Here is a 19,555-nt window from a genome sequence, read left to right as displayed (position 1 = left end):
GTCATGGACAACAAAAGCCAAAGGACTTCCAGTGCCCCACTATCCCACATGCAGCCTGAACCTCTATTATCTCTCTTACCATACTTCCTACTCTTCTAGCTACTCACTGCCTCTGCTCTAATCACTTTGCTTTTCCTTGAATACATCAGGCACAGTCTTGTTGTATGGTCTTTGCACAAACTGTGCCCTCTGTCTGAACGGCTCCCCCAAAAATAGCTACCTGGCTAACTCCAACATCTTTCTCAACTATTGCTTTCCAATGAGGGCTACTCTGACCATGCTATTGTAAAGTACAATCCAACACCCCATGCCCAGCACTGTGGATCTCCCTTGTCCTGCTATATTTTTCCACGGCATTTATCGCCTTCTAACATAACCGTATATTTTATTATGTGATGTTTAGTGTCACCCTTTTGTCATCCTGTGAAAAATCTACCCTCACAGGGTGAAGATTCTTGACTCTTTCATTCATTAACAAATTTTAAGAACACAGAACAGTGTCTGGCTCACAGTTAGTGCCCTACAAGTTTTGCTGAATGAATGAATAAGGGTAATGTGTATAGCAGAGTAATGTAAGTATAACCAGGTAAGCGATGAGTACATGGTAGCAATGATCATAAAAGGATTCTATTATAAATTATCACTGGACTCAAAATAGGAGTCCTGGTACACAAGACACGTACTTGCCATCACTAAAACATTGCCTACCCACATGATGCCCTCTCTCCACAAAATTGATCCCTGGTGAGGAGTGACTATTGACCGCCCACTGAGTGGTGACTCCTTATGCTAAGCACCACGAATACAAGGGCAGGAGCAGGATTTTTGGTTGCACAGCCGGTGTTTCAGGCACCCATCCTCCCAGGGAACCCAAGAGAAGAGCCCTGTATCTCCTTAGTAAATGCAGAACCCAAGCTCCCAAGCCATTTTCCCCAGGCCATCCTAATGGCTCCCTCAGCCTTGATGGGAGAAGCCACGATGTTCCCACCCATCACCTTTTAGTAGCCACAGGAACCTGCCCGCCCACCCACTGCACGCCCATTGGTTGGACAGCGGTAGAGGCGAGCCCTGACGAGCGCATGCCCAGAGGGAGAAGTCAGAGGAGAACCTGGGAGCTCCTTTGGAGGCTGCGGTGTCCCTGACTCTCCTGAGGGGGGCTCACTAACGGCTGGGTCCCATGCCACAGTGGCTGAGGAGGAGAAGCAGGAGGTGAGTCCCTGAGGAGACGCCGTGACCTGAGGGCTTCCCTTACTGAGGAGGCCTCGTGCTTCATCTGTCACAAGCGGTGCCCAGGCCGGTGGTGACAACTGGGACGATGCTCAGGCTTCTGAGACTTGCTTTGGCCTTCTACGGGAGGACGGCCGACGCTGCAGAGCGACAGGGCCCACAGCAGCAGGACCTCCCACAAGGTATTCCTCTGTGTGTCCCCTTGTCCCCCACCCCAGAAGCCTCCCAATAGGGGTTCTCCTCACCCCTGGAATGAGGCTGTGGTAACTTGGGTGGGTACAGCACGTGACGGTGGCTCCATCTTGTGCGTGCATGGGGCGGCAACCCGAGTCCTAAACAATTCCCTGAGAACCAACCTCCAAACTCTCCTGTCCATCTAAAGCGGGAAGGTGTTGACAGAGAAGACCTTGCGTTCTGTACCGCCTCTGCTTTTCCCCCACGTGGTCGCGCAGCACATGCTTATTTATATTTCCAGTAGGCGAGAAACTCCCTAATTTGCGAGTTAATTTAGGCTTGTATCCCAAAGGGAATGTAATTTGAAGCCAAGTTGATGCCTCATACTTATCTGATCCCAAAGGAAGGCAGAGAACCCCTGCGGGCGACTGCTGAGGTTTGATCCCTAAGTATTGCTGATCAGCTAGGCTTGAGAAGAAGAAGAAGAAGAAGAAGAAGAAGAAGAAGAAGAAGAAGGAGGGGGAGGGGGAGGGGGAGGGGGAGGGGGAGGGGGAGGGGGAGGGGGAAGAAATAAAACCATTCAGATGCCGTTTTGGGCTAGCCTTCAATCTCCAGATATCTTTTAGTACTTTGTCTGCTGAGATGGTTAAGTATCTATAGAAGGTGCTACTCATCATGTTGGTGATAATGATGAAGGAATATAATAGGAGCAGAAGCTTAAAGACTCTCATATGTAGAAATGCTAACAGGTAACATTTACACACTCTTGTGCAAGGCACTCAGAGCTCTCGACAGTTGATGTGCATGTGTCAGTTAATATTCATAAGCTGGGTGCGGTGGCTCACACCTGTAATCCCAGCTCTTTGGGAGTTCCAGGTAGGTGGATCACTTGAGGCCAGGAGCTGGAGACCAACCTGGGCAACATGGCAAAATCCCGTCTCTATTAACAATTCAAAAATTAGCTGGGTGTGATGGTACACACCTGTAGTGCCAGCTACCGGGGAGGCTGAGACATGAGAACTGCCTGAACCCAGGAGGCGGAGGTTGCCGCTAGCCCAGATTGCGCCACTGCACTCCAGCCCGGGTGACAGAGCCAGACTCTGCTCAAAAAATTAAAAAATAATTAAAAATTAAAAATTTTAAATTTTAATAAATTTTAAAAAATATTTTAAAAACCTACAACAACCCTATTAGGCAAAATTGTGATTATTGTGGATTGACAGATGAAAACAAGGTCAGAGACGTTATAAAACTTCTCTGCCCAGGGTTATGCAGATGGTGACTGTAAGACTTACTTACAGTAGGTGTTTGCATTTGAGGCTAATAATGTGGCCTTGTTTCTTTATCTTGTAGGTGACACCCAGTTGAAAACTGTGCAGGGAGTTGTCACAAGTTTCTGTGGTGATTATGGCAGGATTGATGAGTCAATCTACTTCAGTAGTGATGTTGTGACTGGCAACGTGCCTCTAAAAGTTGGACAAAAAGTTAATGTGGTTGTGGAAGAAGACAAATCACTTTATGGATTGAGAGCAATCAAGGTGAGATGTGCATGAGTTTGGGAATTGTGTCTTATCCCAGTGGGCTTTCTTTCTCCATCTTTCTTGAATTAATCGAACATCTCTACTGTGATCCGTAGAGTGGATGTAGACTGCAATTTGAAGCCCCCCTCCTCTGAAGCTGTAGCTTCTTCTGTTGTAATATTTGTAGTAATTTGTGCTGTAAAACATAAAAATTTACTTATCTATTATTCTAGTCTTTAAACAATATGAGTAACAATAATAATTATTGAACTCTTTATAATCTTGCAACTTCCCTTATCAGGTAATAAAACATTTTCTGTAGTGTGCATTCATAACAGTGGAATTTCTGTGTCAAACCTTGTGCATTGTAAATATTTTAAAAAGAGCTTCATGGAATTATAATTCACCAACCACAAAACTCTCTTGAGGGTACAATTCAATAACATTTGCAGATTTATGGAGTCCTGGCAACATCACCTGAGTCCAGATATTTACCCATTCAGTGGCTATTATGAAATTATTCTTTAGCTCTATTGTACTAATTGAATCTCTCAGCAATAGGAGGTGAGACTGCCCATCTGCCCATATAGGCAAGGACAACAATACTATCGATCTGAAATCTTTGCAAATATGAGAAAGGAAAAGCAGTCTCATCATTCATTTTGAATTATTAAGGGTCTTCATGAGATTACAGTAAGTTTCCTTTCTTAGATCTACTGATACAATAGGGATATTTATGGCTATCTCTATGGTAGGAAAATTAGATTTGTAATAGGAAAGTTTGTATATGAAGCCCTTGTAGTATTTCGTCTGATACCATCTTTTTCCTTTGCTTTATGTCTCATTCTTTTACAGCATTATTGAGATATAAGTCACGTGACCATACAATTCGCCACTTAGAGGGAACAATCTAGTGGTTTTTAATTTGTTCACAGAGTTATGCAATCATCACCACAATCAATTTTAGAACATTTTCATCCCTCAAAAGGAAACTCTTCGTGCTCCCCCAACTGTCCCCTCCCCGAAAAACATCCAGCTCCAGGAAATCACTTATCCACTTTCTGTTTGTATATATTCTGGACAGTTAAAAAAGTTTCCTTCTATACAACTGTAATTATGTGTTCTTTCACCAACATCTCCTCATTCCTCCATCCACCCTAACAACACAAGCGTCTGGTAACCACCATTCTACTCTACACTGCTATGAGATCAACTTTTTTATCTTCTGCATGTGAATGTGACTGTGCAGTATTTGTCTTTGTGTGACTGGCTTATCTCACTTACGTGTCATTCTCCAGGTTCATCCATGTTATTTCAAATGGCAATATTCTGTTCTGTTTTATGGCTGAATAGCATTCCATTGTGTATTTATACCATGTTTCCTTTATCCACTCATCCGTAGATGGACACTTAGATTGCTTTCGTTTCTTGGCTATTGTGAATAGGGCTGCAACAAACATGGAAGTGCTGACATCTCTTTGATGCACTGATGACACTCTCTTTGGATACATGCTCAGTAGTGGGATTCATGGATAGTGTGATAGTTCCGTTGTTAAAAGATTGGGGAACGTCCATACTGTTTTCCATGGTGGCTGTAACAATTTACATCCCACCAATCGTGCATAAAGGTTCCAATTTCTCCACATCCTTGCCAACACTTGTTATATCTTGTCTTTTTAATGTTAGCCATTCTAACATGCGTGACTCGGTATCTCTGTGGTTCTGATATGCATTACCCTGATGATTAGAGAAGGTGAGTGTTTTCTCATATGCCTGTTGGCCATTTGTATGTCTCCTTTTGAGAAATGTCTATTCAGGTCTTTTGCTCATTTTTAATGGGATTATTTGTTTTCTTGCTATTGAGTTGTTGGAGTTACATTTTGGAAACTGACCCCTTACTAGATACATAGATTGTCAGTGTTTTCTCCTATCACATAGATTGTCTCTCCACTCTTTGATTGTTTCCTCTGTGGTGCAGAAGCTTTTTAGTTCAATGTAATCCCATTTGTGTGTTTTTCCTTTTGTTGCCTTTGCTTTTGAGGTCCTGTTTTTAAAATATCGCTGCCCAGAACAATGTCGTGGAGCTTTCCCCCTATGTCTCCTTCTAGCAGTTTCATAGCTTTGGGTCTTCATTTTAAAGCTTTAAATCATTTTGTGTTGATTTATATACATGCTGAGAGATAAGGGTGGAAATTCATTTTTCTCAGATGAGTATCCAGTTATTTTCAACATCATTTATTGAAGAGAATGTACTTTCTTAACATTGTGTGTTCTCGGGCCTTTTGTTGCAAATTAGTTGACTGTAAATGCACAGATTTAATTCCGGGCTCTGTATTCTGCTCCATTGGTTGATGTGTCCGTTTTTATACTGGTACTATGCTGTTATGCTTACTATAGCTTTGTCATATGTTTTGACATCAAGTAGTGTGATGCCTCCAGCTTTGTTCCTTGTATTCCAGACTGCTTCAGCTATCTAGAATCTTTCATGGTTCCATACAAATTTCAGGAGTGTTTCTTCTATTTCCAAGAAGAATGTCATTGGTATTTTCATAGCAGTTGCATTGAATCTATAGATTGCTTTAGGTTATGGACATTTTAACAATATTTATTCTTCTTGTTCATGAACACATGATATATTTCCGTTCATTCCTGCCTCCTTCAATTTCCTTTGTCAACGCTTTACTGTTTTCAGTGTTGCAATCCTTCACCTCCTTGGTTAAATTTGTTCCTATTTTAATTTTTTTGAAGGTGTTGTAAATGGGATTGTTTCTTGATAACTTTTTCAGATAGTTCCTTATTGGTGTATAGAGATACTACTGATTCTTGTATGTTGGTTGCGTCTCATGCCACTTTCCTGAATTTGTTGATTAGACCTAGTAGCGTTTTGATGGTGTCTTCAGGGTTATTTGTATGTAAGAGCTTCCCGTCTGCAAACAGGGCCAATCTAAATTCTTCCTTTTGAATTTAGATGCCTTTTGTTTCTTCTTGCCTAATTTCTCTGGCTAGCACTTCCAGAACTATGTGCGATAGAAAGGGCAAAAGTGGGCATTTCTGTCCTGTTCCAGGTCTTAGAGGAAAAGCCTGCAACATTTCCCCATTCAGTATGATATTATCTGTGGGTTTATCATGTATGACCTTTATTGTGTTGAGGTGCACTCCTCTTATACCTAATTTGTGGAGTTTTTAGTCACGAAGGGGTGTGGAATTCGATCAAATGCTTTTCCTGCTGAACTTGGAATGATCCTATGGCTTTTTTCCTTCATTCTTTTCATGTGATATAGCACATTTATTGATTTGTGTATGTTGAAACTTCCTTGCATCCCAGGGATGAATCCCTCTGGAAAATGGTGAATGACTTTTTTAATGTGCTGTGGAATTTGCTGTACCAATACTTTGTTAAAGATTTTGCAACTGTGTTGATTAGGAATTTTGGCATGTAGTTTTTTTCGGTTTTCTCTTCTTTCTGTTTCCTCATCTGGGTTTTCTATCAGGGTAATGCGTCGTGACAGAAGGAGTTTGGAAGTGTTCCTCTCTTGTCCGTTTTTTTTTTTTTTTTTTTTTGGGAATAGGTTTAAAAGTATAGCTGTTAATTATTCTTTTTATGTAAATTTAGTAGTATTAGGAAGGGAAGTCATTCTGTCTTAGACTCTTCACTGGGGGGATTTTTTTATTACGGAATCACTTTGCTTACTCATTAATGGCCTGTTCAGATTTTCCATTTCTTCACCATTACATCTCGGTAGGTTGTATGTGTCCAGGAACGTATCCATTTCTTCTAGCTTGTCCTATTTATAGGCAGATGATTGTTCATAATCTTCCTTATGGTACGTTTTGTTTTGGTGATGTCATTTGTGCTGTCTCCTTTTTCATCTTTGATTTTAGTTATATGAATCTTCTCTCTTTTTTCCTTAGTCTAGCTAAAGTTTTGTTGATTTGCTTTACCTCTTCAAGAAACCAAGTCATTGTTTCATTGATATTTGTATTGTTCTTCTCATTTCTATTTCATTTATTTCTGCTCTGACCTTTATGATTTCTGTCCTAATTTTGCATTGCATTTTTGTCTTCTTTTTCTAGTTCCCTAAGGTGCGGTGTGAGGTTGTTTATTTCAGATGTATCTTTTCTTTTGAGGTAGGTTTTATTGATGTAAACTTCACTTTTAGAATTGCTTTTGCTGTATTTCATGGGTTTTCGTACATTGTGCCTTCATTTTGCTTCAACTCAAGAAATGTTTACACTTGGCTTCTAATTTCTTCATTGACCCATTGGTTATTTAGGAGCATGTTGTTTAATTTCCATCCACTTCTAAAGTTTCCAAAGTTCCTACTTTTGTTGATTTCTAATACTTTATCATTGTGGTTAGAGAACTGATTTGATGTTATTTCAAACTCCTTTAATTTGCTAGTACCTGTTTTATGGCCTGCCCCATAATCTATCCTCAAGAATGTTCCACATGCAGTTGGAAAGAATATGTGTTTTGGAGTGTTTGGATGGAATGTTCTGTAAATGACTGTCAGGTCCATTTGGTCCGGAGTGCAGATAAATCCCACTTTTTGTGGGGTCAATGTTCTGTCGGGACAATCTGTTCATTGCTGCAAGTTGGGTGTTGAAGTCCCCTACTATTACTGCATTGCACTCTATATCACCATTTATACCTTAATATCTGCTTCATATATTTAGGTGCTGCTATGTTGGGTGCATATTTTTGGAAATCATTATATCCTCTTGATGAATTGACCCCTTCATCATTATGTAATGATCTTGGTCTCTTTTTACAGTTTGTGATTTAAACCCTATTTTATTTGAAATCAGTTTAGCAGCTCCTGCTCTCTTTTGGTTTCCCTTTACATGGAAGAATATATTTTTTCATGCCTTCACTTTCAGTTTACGAATGTCCTTTAAGGAGAAGTGGGTCTCTCATAAGTTTGATTGTTTTTGTTGTTGCTTTTTAAATGTATTCAGCTACTCTGTGCATTTTAATTGGGGGATGTCATCCATTCCTATCAAGGTAATTATTGATAGGTAAGGATTTATTGTTGTCATTTAGATAATTTTTTTCTACCTATTTTGTAGGTAATTTCTTCCTTTCTTTCTCTTTTACTGTTTTCCTGGACGGATAAGAGATTTTTCTCTATTAGTATGTTTTTTGTTTTGTTTTGTTTTGTTTTTGTTTTAGTGTGTCTATTACAGGATTTTTTTCTTTGTGGATAGCGTGAGGCTTACAGAAACATAATCACGGCAGTTTATTTTACTGATAACATAATTTTGATCACAAAATACAAACACTCTACTATTTAACTCCACCCTGGGATTTTGAGTTTTCTATTTCACACTTTACAATTTTTTATATTTTATATCCCTTAACAAATTATTGTACTTATTTTATTTTTACTAGTTCAGTTCTTTAACCTTTACATGAAAGATATAAGTGATCTGGAAACCACCATTACCTTATTAGTATTCTGAATTTGTGTAGTTACGTTTACTGGTGAGTTCTATACCTTCAGATGTTTTTGCATTACTCATTAGCGTCCCTTACGTCAGTTGGAAGAACTCTCCCTAGCATTTCTTGTAAGACAGTTGTGGTGGTGAGGAATTTTCTCAGCTGTGATTTCTCTGTAAAAGTCTTTATCTCCCCTTCACTGCTGGGTACATTATTCTTGGTTAGAGATTTTTTTTCCTTGTGTTCCTAAAGTATACTATACTACTCTCTCCTGGCCTATTATGCTTCTGCTGAGAAGTCTTCTGGTAGGCATATTGGAACTGCCTTATATGTGATTTGCTTCTTTCCTCTTACTGCTCTCAGGATTCTTTCTTTATTTTTCATCTTTGACAGTTTTATTTTAATATGTCATGGGGTAATCTTATTTGGATTGTATCTGAATGCAGAACTTTGGTCTTCCGGTACCTAGACGTTTGTAACTTTCTCTGGGTTTGGATGGCTCTCCATTATTATTTTTTAAATAATCTTTCTACCTCTTTTTCACTCCTCCCTCCTGAATGTGAATGACTCATGCTATTGCTCTTCTGATATTGTCCCAGAAATCTAGTAAGTTTTTTTTTCATTCCGTGTCCTTCCTTTTAATTTTGTCTCCTCTGACTGTATATTGTCAATGAACCTGTCTCCAAGTTTACAGATTCTTTCTTTTGCTCCATCAATTCTTCTTTGGATGTTCTCTATTGTGTACTTCCTTCACTGTATTTTTCAACTTCTGGATTTGCTTGGTTTTTAAAAATTCTTTCAATCTTTCTTGCAAATTACTCTGATAAATCCTGAATCATTTCTCTGTAATTGTTTTCAAGGTTCACAGAGCATGTGGAAAACAGATATTTTGAATTATTTGTTAAACAACTCATATATTCCTATCTCTCTAGGGTCAATTACTGGCACCTTGTTTTGTCAGTTTGGTGATGTCATGTTTTCCTTATTGTGTTTGATCTTTGTGGTCATGTGTTTATATCTGCGTATTGAAGAAGTAGGTATTCATTTCAGTCTTTGCAGTCTAGCTTTTAGGGGACATCCTTTAGCAGTAAGCCTCTCCAGAAACTCTATATAGGTTTCTTTTGGTCCTTATGCTTGTGAACACTACAGCTATTGAAGCACTAGGGGGATGCCTATTCCCAGGGACACAACGGCAGATGCTAGAATAGCTGGGATTCCCTTAGCTATTGAGGCTGGTCCCTTGTGAGACTGGAATCCAAGCCTCCATTCACTGAGAACTCCCTGTTGCTGTAGATTATTCTGAGCATAAGGCCACTGGAATCACTAGGCAGAGATGTGGGCCAGATATTGAGTTTGTTTTGCTGTGGCTGTGGCTTCCTGTCTGGTGCCAGGGTGGGTCTGGAGACTCTGTCCACGAGTACCATCGGAGAGTCAGGGGCCATGGGCATCTGTCAAGTGGTGGCCTGATATTGGGTTCCCAGGCAATGTCCTATGCTTGCTACTGTCTCTGTCCTCTGGGTGGATGGTATCTGTATTTATGCTGTGCTTTTGAAGGTCGGGGAAGGGGTGATATGGGTAATGTAAGACTGTCCTTACTACCCTCTTCAGTGCATCTTTTCTTATTTTCATGCTATAACCGGGTACCAAGGTCTCTCACCTGGTTTCCTTATGTCAAGTGACAGTATTTTCATACAAGGATACTTTTTCACATTGATGTTTCTGCAGGAGGACAATCACTGGAGAGCCCCATTTCTCCATCTTGCTCCCCTCCTCCTCTATCTGTTTAATTTTTACATACTATAAATATGTCCATCTTGTCCATGTGGCTTTTGGGTTCAGGAAGTATCCTTAGGCTAATTCTAAGACATAATTTACACTAGTATTCACTTAGCTTTTCTTCTGAAAGTTATTCATTTATTTATATCTAAACATACAGCCAGCCTGGGTTTGCTTTTCATGTGCAGGACTGAGAGAAGTATCCGCATCTTGTTTCACTACTGGCTACTCAGTTGTCCCTCAACATTAATTGTATAATCCACATTGCCCCTTTTTATTGAAATCCCACTTGTGTCATACAACACATTATCACAAACATTTGAATCTATTTGTACCTGCTGTTGTGTTGGTCGTATTTGCAAGGCATAAGAAACAGAGTTGGGAGCCATGAGACATGGGAAAAGCTTTAGTCTGCAGTATGTCTGTGAGTTGGCATGGAGTCAAGGATCAGAGAGGTCCAAGGGTGCTGTGGATCATCCACTTGGGTACTGCCAAAAGTGGTGATAGATACGTGGACAGGAGACTGGTGCCTCATTCCTTCGTGACAGTAAGTGAGGGGAAAATAAACATCAGATTGGTATTGACAGCTGGAAAGACACCAGTTAAGAAATGGGAATAGCAGCAAACTAGGCTATTTTTAAAACCATGAAAAATTATTTACAACTCAGTGGCTCAACTTTCCATCAGAAGTCTCTGATCAGCAAATTCCAACCCTAGGAGTTTATCCTATAGTTAAGTCAGGCAAGTAGTCCAAATGCTATGACACAAGTGAAATGTCTAATTATGTGAAATTGGGTTAGTAAATTACAGCACATCCATTAATTGGGATTCCCTATGACTCTTTCCGTCCTCTTTTGTTATTTAAAAACTTTTGTGTTCATTTAATGTGATACTTTAATACTGAATACCATGCTAATTTGCTTTTAAAACAGGCATTTACATATGCATCTATATTTGTGCACAGACAGAAACATCAGGATGAGTGTTACTACCAAAAATGTAGTCCCTGGTTGTCTCTTGGTAATGAAATATGGATTATGGGTAACTGCTTTTTGCTGTCTGCTTATCTGTTTTCTTTCCTACTTTTAGTATAACGAGCTTACACTATTTTTGTAAGTTTTAAGGATTATAAAATAAGGACTGTTACACTTCCAATAAGGAAAAAGGTTTGTATGCCTCTCTATCGTAGGTAAAGTAAAGCCCTAATTTGACTTGGTTTTTCGAACCTCCCCCAGTTGAGGTTATTGCTCCAACTTTATCTCATGCTTCTCTCTCCTAGGCCTGGATCTCGGATGTTAGGGTTTTGCTCCCTAGGCTCCTAACTTCTGTTGTTTTTTCTCTCCGCCTCCCTGCTCCTCTACCCCTGTCTTCTTTCCCAACCCAGCACAAATCTGACTTCCCCTAAACAATGCTTCTATTTTCACCCTGTCTGAAATGTTCTCCCTCTAGATAATTCACAGAAACCATCTTTGAACTAGTTTTATATCCTTCATCGCAACCTGCTTATGACTATATAGCTTTCCACTTTACCGTCATTTCACTGTGAATTTCTGCAGGCGAAGGATGGTATTATTTTAATCTTGGAAACTAATGGTACAAGGGCATTAAACTTGGGTATGCAATTAATGTTTTGGGATACATTTCACAATTCTTGAAGCATGTACATGACTTTTACTGGATACATTTCACAATTCTTGAAGCATGTACATGACTTTTACTGTCATCTCAAGTCAATGGTCCATTTACCAAGTGAACTATATTCTCCAGTGTTTAGGATGGTTGTTGAAAATATTTTCGAATACAAGTGTTTTAATCATGTAAGTTCCATGTTTAAATTTGTATTGTTTTTGAAGTAACTCTCTCCTAAATCTTACAGGTGGACGTTGTGCCTTGCCGTCTTTATGGTGCTGGACCCTCAGACTCAGGAACCAGAGTTTTAATTGGATGTGTTACTTCTATAAATGAAGATAATATTTATATTAGTAACAGCGTTTATTTTTCCATAGACATTGTTTCTGAAGGTATGATTTACATTTTGAAATATATGATGTAATTCTTAATTTTTTGAGAAGATTTTAGTCCTGGAACAACTTTGACAGTGTACTTGGCTTCAGTCAATGGCTCTTCAATGTTAGAGGTAGACTGTTCCAATTGAAATTAAGTACAATATAGGGGCAAATAGACAGTATTATAAATTGTGTGCTGTTGGTTATTGTGTGTTCATTTGTTCAATGCCCTCAGTAATGCCTGGATATGTTATTCATTCACATGAGAATTTAATTTCTAATCAAGGAAACAATCCTACAAGTGCATAGAGACACTATTTTTAATACCCTTCAAAGACTATACTTACAGGCATCATTTCTGTAGTTGGTTACTAGAGAAGTTTCTGTGACAGGGTAGACTACCAAATTTTAGAAGAATACACTTCAAATGCTTCAAGCTTAGGATTGGAGATAGTGCCTTGTGGCTGTGTGTGTGTGTGTGTGTGTGTGTGTGTGTGTGTTGTTGAATTCTCTTTGTAATCAGCAGATATATTCTAATATTTAGCTTCTACCCAACGATATTTTTTTGTCTGTCGTATAGCTTGGGTATAAATGGAAAGATTAGCTCCGCTTCCCCAGGCAGCTTGCTAGTTTGTTTTCTTGGGTGCAAAAGCAGGACTCTGACCTGAATTTTGTTTTAAGATGCTGACTCTGTATGCTTTGTCGAGAAGAGACTATGAGGGGAAGGGTGGAGTCAGGAAGTCAGTCAGGAAAACGTTGTAATATTCCAGGTGAGAGATGATGGAGATGTGAATGAAAATGGAGAAGTGGAGAACCTGAGGATTGAGTTGGCTCTGGATATATTTTGAAGTTAGAGAAGAACCCAGGAGGTAATGGATTAGATCTTTGTTGTGGAGGGAAAATGAGTCTAAGGTACCTCCAAAGTTTTTGGTTTGAGCAGTGGTGAGAGTGGAGTTGCCAGTTTGTGATGTAGACGACTGAGGCAAACAAAAGTTGGTGAATACGGAGAATACCAACAACTCAGCTTTACACACGTTAGATTGGTGTAAGCATATGGATAATTGACCCTGAGGTTGGTTAGAGCTGGAGGCATATACATTTTGGAGTTATAAGCATATAGATACATGTTAAATCCACACAAAAGAAATGTATGTAAATTACCAGAGAGAGAGAGAGAGAGAGAAGAGGTTTAACACAGTGTCTTATGTCATTCTACAGTGTTGGGTCCTAAGGCGAAGAAATGTTTAACTTTGTTGATATCGCTAGTTTTCATTGTGGCAATTTACTGTCTCAGTTGCAGTTGGGATTTCCATTTGCTCCAGATTCTTTCACGTAACTTTGTTATCCTGTGACTCACTTTTTTTTTTTTCATTTATCAGATATTTATTGTTTGCCTATATGTGACACAGATATGGGAAAAGTGGATGATTCACTCATGCTGAGTACAAAGGTGAATATAATGCATTGTTAGATTTCTTTTTTTATTATTATTATCCTTTAGGTTTTATGGTACATGTGCGCAATGTGCAGGTTAGTTACATATGTATACATGTGCCATGCTGGTGTGCTGCACCCACTAACTTGTCATCTAGCATTAGGTATATCTCCCAATGCTATCCCTCCCCCCTCCCCCCACCCCACAACAGTCCCCGAAGTGTGATGTTCCCCTTCCTGTGTCCATGTGTTCTCATTGCTCAATTCCCACCTATGAGTGAGAATATGCGGTGTTTGGTTTTTTGTTCTTGCGATAGTTTACTGAGAATGACTCACTTTTAACTTATTGCAAACTTCTGTTTGAAACTCAATGGTCTTAACTGTAACCTGTAAGGCACATACTTAAGAGTTCATTAGCCGAACACAACACCAGGGGAAATTGATTCATTCTGAAAGTAACAACATTTCCTAGTGGTACTGCTACCACTACTACCAATCAACAGTTATTTGGTGGTTACTATGTGCCAGCGATGATTCTGGATGATTCTGTGCGTATCGCACATATCAACTAATTCTCACAGCAGCTGTGTATCATGAAGGCTACTTACTGTGCTTCTCATTTTATAGATGAAGACAACGAGGCACAGACAGATTAACCACCTTGGCTAAGGTTGCCAGCTGAGTGAGCGGCAGTGTCAAGATTCGAAACCACGTAGCCAGGTTCAAACTTGTGCTCTTACCTATATGTTTGACTGCCTCTCACTAAGCAATTGTGAACACTAACAGTTGTTAAGTAAATCCTGTGCTGCTCCCTCAGATTGGCTGTGATGCATGGTTCACACCTTCCTCCATTTAAATTTGTTAAATCAGTAGAGGAGAATCAATGCCTAAGGATTATAAACTTCTTTTTGGACTTAGAGATTTGTAGTGTCTGTTTAAATATGCACAAAATGGAATTTAGATTTAGCAGAACTGACTTTAAAGTAGTACACTATCAAATAATGTGTGAAATTAAAAGTGACCTAGTTAAGAGATCATGACACTCACATTTCTCCACGGCTGTTTTAGATTTTGTGCCTTATAAGGGTGACTTGTTAGAAGTTGAATACTCCACTGAGCCAGGCATCTCAAACATCAAGGCAACTGCTGTGAAGCACACCCGTTGTATTCATGCGGAAGAGGTAATTTCTTTCCTGTTGCTCCCATCAGCAGTTTCTGCTAACTCTTCCTTTGGTGATAATTTACCTGACCAGGATTCTGTTGGGTGTAATGGGAATTCCAGAAAATATGAAGAAATACATTCTTTGCCAACAAAGGAGCCACTTTTCTTATTGAAAAGGCAGGACTTCCCAAAGGAAATAATTAGAAAATTATATGGAACAAGCACATGATTAAGTTCTAAATTGTGCATTTTACTCGATACCCAAATGTTATTAGAATTTTCCAAGGACAGGAGGAAGAAAAACAATCTTTGTGCCAGAAAACTGTAGGGAAAGAATGAACGGAGTGTGTTGTGGGACTTGAGCTTACCAGTAAATGCTAAGAATGATTTGGTTATTAAAGCCTGGATATGCGCAGGCAATTCAAGGCAACAGAGGGTAATGGACATATTTTGGTAACATTTAGAGCAGGATTTCTCATCAGATACCCAGGCCTCATTCCCAGAGAGTCTGATTTAATTGGTCTGAGGTGGAACGTGGACATGGGTATTCTTACAAAGCACCCCTGGTGTTAGCAATGGGCCAACCAGGTTGGAAATCAATGATTTGCATCGAAGTGACCTGCACTCATGCAGGACCCAGGGTGAGGAGGTGCACAGCCGGTTGCAGTGATTATTGGGCTTTTTCATAATCATTTCCATTATTTATACTCACAGGTCTGCATTACTAGCGTACATGGAAGAAATGGGGTGATAGATTATACTATCTTTTTCACCTTGGATTCTGTGAAACTTCCTGATGGATACGTACCTCAAGTAGATGATATCGTCAATGTGGTCATGGTGGAGAGCATTCAGTTCTGCTATATTTGGAGAGCGGTTTCTATCACCCCAGCGCGAAAATCGTAATGACAAAGCATTTTCATTCTGTTTATCTTTCCTTTTATGAGCAGTAAAGGGGCTGGTTTAACTTAAAAGGTTAGCTTAGTAAGCCTAGATAGTATTTTACATATGACTTTTCTGGCAAATCTAATTGAGATACTGGCTAGTTCAATTGGACCATGAACCCAGCTTAGGGAAGTGCCTTATCAATTAAAAACCACGCTAAAATGACTCGCTAGTCACTGGAGGAAAGGAGTTCTTAATTAAAATGAACACTGCCATTAAATTTGAATTCCATATTTCCCATTAGCAGCAGCAGATTCCAGGATGACGGAGGCCTGGGACGGCCCAAAAGGGAACGTCGGAGCCAAAGCATTTAACTGAAAAGGCATCAGGGACAGCACGTTAAAGGGATGATTTAAAGTTACAATTTGACTTCAGTTTTGAGCCCCCTTTATGATGTCTGTACAATCTGTATTGTTCCATAGCCTCTTTCATCTTCTGTCACCCACATAACTTGCGATGTTTATTGTTTCAATATGTTCCTTCTTCCCCATGCTAGAATGTAAACTCCACAATGGCAGGATGTCTTCTGACCTGTTTTTTTTTTCTTTTTTCTTTTTTCTTTTTTTTCTGTTGTCATTAAAGCATCTCCAAGCACTTAGAAGAGTGCCTGGCAGACTCAATGAGCAGTGAGCAGATAAAATGTTATTAAGTTCAATGACTGAATGACTGGGCCAGCAATGATATTTACCTGTGGTTCATTCATCACTGGTTCCTTAAGAATAAAATTGTTGAGCAATGCACTAAGACCTCTCTGTTGATTTTTAAACAACACCAACAACCATAGAAAGCCGACCCTGCTGTACACGAGCCTCTGTGAGCCACTTTGTTGCAGGGGTGCAGCTCATGTGAAGTCACGAAGAAACGTACAAACACAGAGCCCCTTGAGGGAAGGACAAGCTGCTTACCCACTGGGAAAGGTTATACTAAAATCCCACAAGTAAACTCCAGGAAACTTCATGCTTCCTTCTAATAGAATATTTAACCAGGTAGGTGTGACCAAGGGGAAGGGATATATTCAGACCTTTGGGCGTAGCTTGAGTGTCGTTGTGAACTTACCCTGAGTCCTGTGATTCATAATTCCACCATTACCACCGGTCCTTGAATAAACAGAGTTGTGTTTTGACTTTCCACTACAGATCCAGTGAGACCTCCCAGTCATCCAGGGATTTGTTTCCCGCTTGATAGAAACAGTGAAGGTCTTGTAAAGTTCCCATTTTCACTCATTGGTTCACTCCACAAAATCCTGCTGATTCTCTTTGATGTGCCAGGCACTGTTGAGGCTCTAGAGTTATACCCTTAACCAAAAGGACAAAATTCCAGGCCCTAATGGAATTGTGTTCTTTCCATGCCCCAACACCACCCCCCGGCGCCCCCACCGTCCTCGGCTTCCTGACCCATGCAGCAGTAGCTCCTGTGATTGAAAGGGGCAAGTGGGAGCTGTGGCAACACCAGGTCCCTGTGAATGTTGTCATTCAAAAGCAGCCCCACACCCTGTGGAATTACAGAGCAGTACACGCTGGACTTGAGAGATGCAAGGGCCATGACTTTCACTACCTCCCCATTTAATTCTGCAGTTTGTTTGATGTGGAAGAATGTTCTTTGGGAGTTATAATGCATTATGATAAGCCCAATCAGCTGATGATTCGGTCACAGCCGCTGTTTCACAAACTTCCTCAACGGACTGAGGATCACCTGGGAGGCAGCAGTTCAGCTGGGCAGGGGGGCAGGAATTGGATACACTTCTTCTGTCTTCTTTCAAATGGCAAAGCCCAGAACCACTTTGCTTTCATAAGGCAGACCAAGCTGCGGTTCATTTTGAGTATTTTGCCTCAGGGATGTGTTAGCGCCAAGGCTCTTTCCCACAATTGAGAATGAATGGTCCTTGATCCTCTCACCTTCATCACACCTGTGTCCCTAAATGGATGACCTCACGGCACAAGGACAGAAGGACTCAGGGACTAGGAAATAGTAGACTCTGTCAGAAACGTGCTTTCCCCACGTACAAAAGAATTGGATTGAAAATACAGGGACCTGTCACCTCGAGTTGCTGGGGCTCCAGTGTTCTGCCACGGAGCTTCCAGCTGGCACGCCGTGAAGACGTTGCAGATGTGCTGATATCAGATGCCTCTCAGCTCATTTAGCGATACATGCAATGAAGAAAATGAAACAAGATAATGATCTTTAGCCGGGTTTGGAAAACTATGGCCCTTCTTCCAATTCTGGCCTGATGCCTGCAATGATTCTAAAACATAAAGTTCTATTTAGGCACCCGGAGCCTAATCATGGCCCAATAGATTGAACCTAGTGTTCTCGCTGTCATGATAATGCATACTGTTAATCAGAGGGGTACCTTGAAGTCTCTCATCGTGATCACGGTTTCATCCTCTAACCATTGTAGCTTTCAGAGGTTCTGGTTTGTCATTTCACTCCTCTTGTGAGATGCATAAATCTCTAACTGTACATCTGCCAAAGGGATATCCTTTGTGAATATAAACAACTCCTCTTTGTTATGCTTAGTGTGTAGTTCTCTGTTTTGTCAAAATTTCAAATTCTACTTAATCAGCCCTACTTACAAGGATCCCTGTTCCCTTGGTGTTCGAGAATACGGTGTTTTGAATTGAAGCTCTTATTTCTATTGGCAAACTTGAGGTTGCACGTACACCTCCAGTACTAGCCCAGGAATACAGAGTTTATTCCATGTTTTCCTCTCTTTCCACCTTTCCATGTGTATTGTTTCCTTCTCAGCTTTGGAGAACCCTACCTTCCATTATCCTCTGTGTATTTACTTCTTTGCACAATCCTGCCGTATATGCTCTCCTACTGTGGACAGCCTTCCATCTGTTCTCTAACTCCCTCTTCTCGTGGACCCTGGCTTGCAGGAGACCTCCTTGGAACCATTTTTTGGCAGGCTCCATGCCTGCCTTCCTAAACTTGGGTGCCCTGCTCTGCAGGGATGGGAGGGCTAGAGAAAAGGGCTCTCTGTTGCCTTTGGAACTCCTCACAGAACTGGTTTTTAGTCACCATTTCATTATAATAGTCACCTAGGACAGCCTGGGTTAAGTGCTTCATGAGTTTCTTTCCAGAGCTGCTGGCCTGGCCAGAAGAGTGAAGTCTTGGGGTTGGTTAAGGGCTATCGGTCTAAACATCCACAACTGAGGACTCAGATTAGTTAGCACTCTTGTTGGTCTCATAAGGGGGAGGAAGAGAGTTCACCCTGCTGGGGCAACGTCATCCTACAGTGGTTTCACTTCCTAAGAGCATTGCCCCAGTTAACCCTAAATGAGGTGAATTAGAAACTTCATTCCCCAAATCCTCTGCATAGTTAAAGGCCTACTGTATATACAAAGGGTGAAAAGCATAACCTTCTTGTTGAAGTTCCATTGAAAGAAAACAGAAGGTGGCCAGGTGCATGGCTCACACCTGTAATCCCAGCATTTTGGGAGACCGAGTTGGGTGGATCAACTGAGGTCAAGAGTTTGAGACCAGCCTGGCCAACATGGTGAAACCTCATCTCTACTAAAAATGCCAAAAAATTTAGGGGGTCATGGTGGTGCGCGCCTGTAGTCCCACCTACTTGGGGTGGCTGAGGCAGGAGAATCCTTTGAACCCAGGAGCCCGAGGTTGCAGTGAGCCAAGATCGTGCCACTGCACTGCAGCCTGGGCGACATAGGGAGACTCCATCTTGGAAAAAAAAAAAAAAAGATAAAAAAGAAAAGGAAAGGAAACAAAAGGAAAGGTACAAGCTATTTTGACAGCATAAAGAACATACTTCACAGTGGTTAGGGGGACTGAACGTCTGTGTTCCCCAAAAATTCCTTTGTTGAAGCCGTAATCCCCAATGTGATCGTATATGGAGGTGGGGCATTTGGGA

The 19,555-nt window shown here is 40.6% G+C and overlaps 1 protein-coding gene and 1 pseudogene across 1 annotated transcript; both read left to right on the top strand.

Moving 5' to 3' along the window:
• Positions 1-1,085: 1,085 nt before the first annotated feature.
• CT55 (cancer/testis antigen 55) lies at positions 1,086-16,428 on the top strand. The gene is made up of 6 exons (XM_002832141.3): positions 1,086-1,409; positions 2,755-2,939; positions 12,014-12,158; positions 14,646-14,758; positions 15,454-15,641; positions 15,929-16,428. Exons 1-6 carry the CDS (start codon positions 1,316-1,318, stop codon positions 15,996-15,998), a joined length of 795 nt encoding a protein of 264 aa, XP_002832187.1. The 5' UTR covers positions 1,086-1,315; the 3' UTR covers positions 15,999-16,428.
• LOC112131243 (small nucleolar RNA U3) lies at positions 12,477-12,571 on the top strand (annotated as a pseudogene).
• Positions 16,429-19,555: the final 3,127 nt, after the last annotated feature.

Source organism: Pongo abelii, chromosome X, assembly GCF_028885655.2.
Source record: "Pongo abelii isolate AG06213 chromosome X, NHGRI_mPonAbe1-v2.0_pri, whole genome shotgun sequence".
Classification (NCBI taxonomy): domain Eukaryota; kingdom Metazoa; phylum Chordata; class Mammalia; order Primates; family Hominidae; genus Pongo; species Pongo abelii.
The sequence above is the reverse complement of the archived record's forward strand: the minus strand, read 5'-3'. Positions and strand labels throughout refer to the sequence as shown.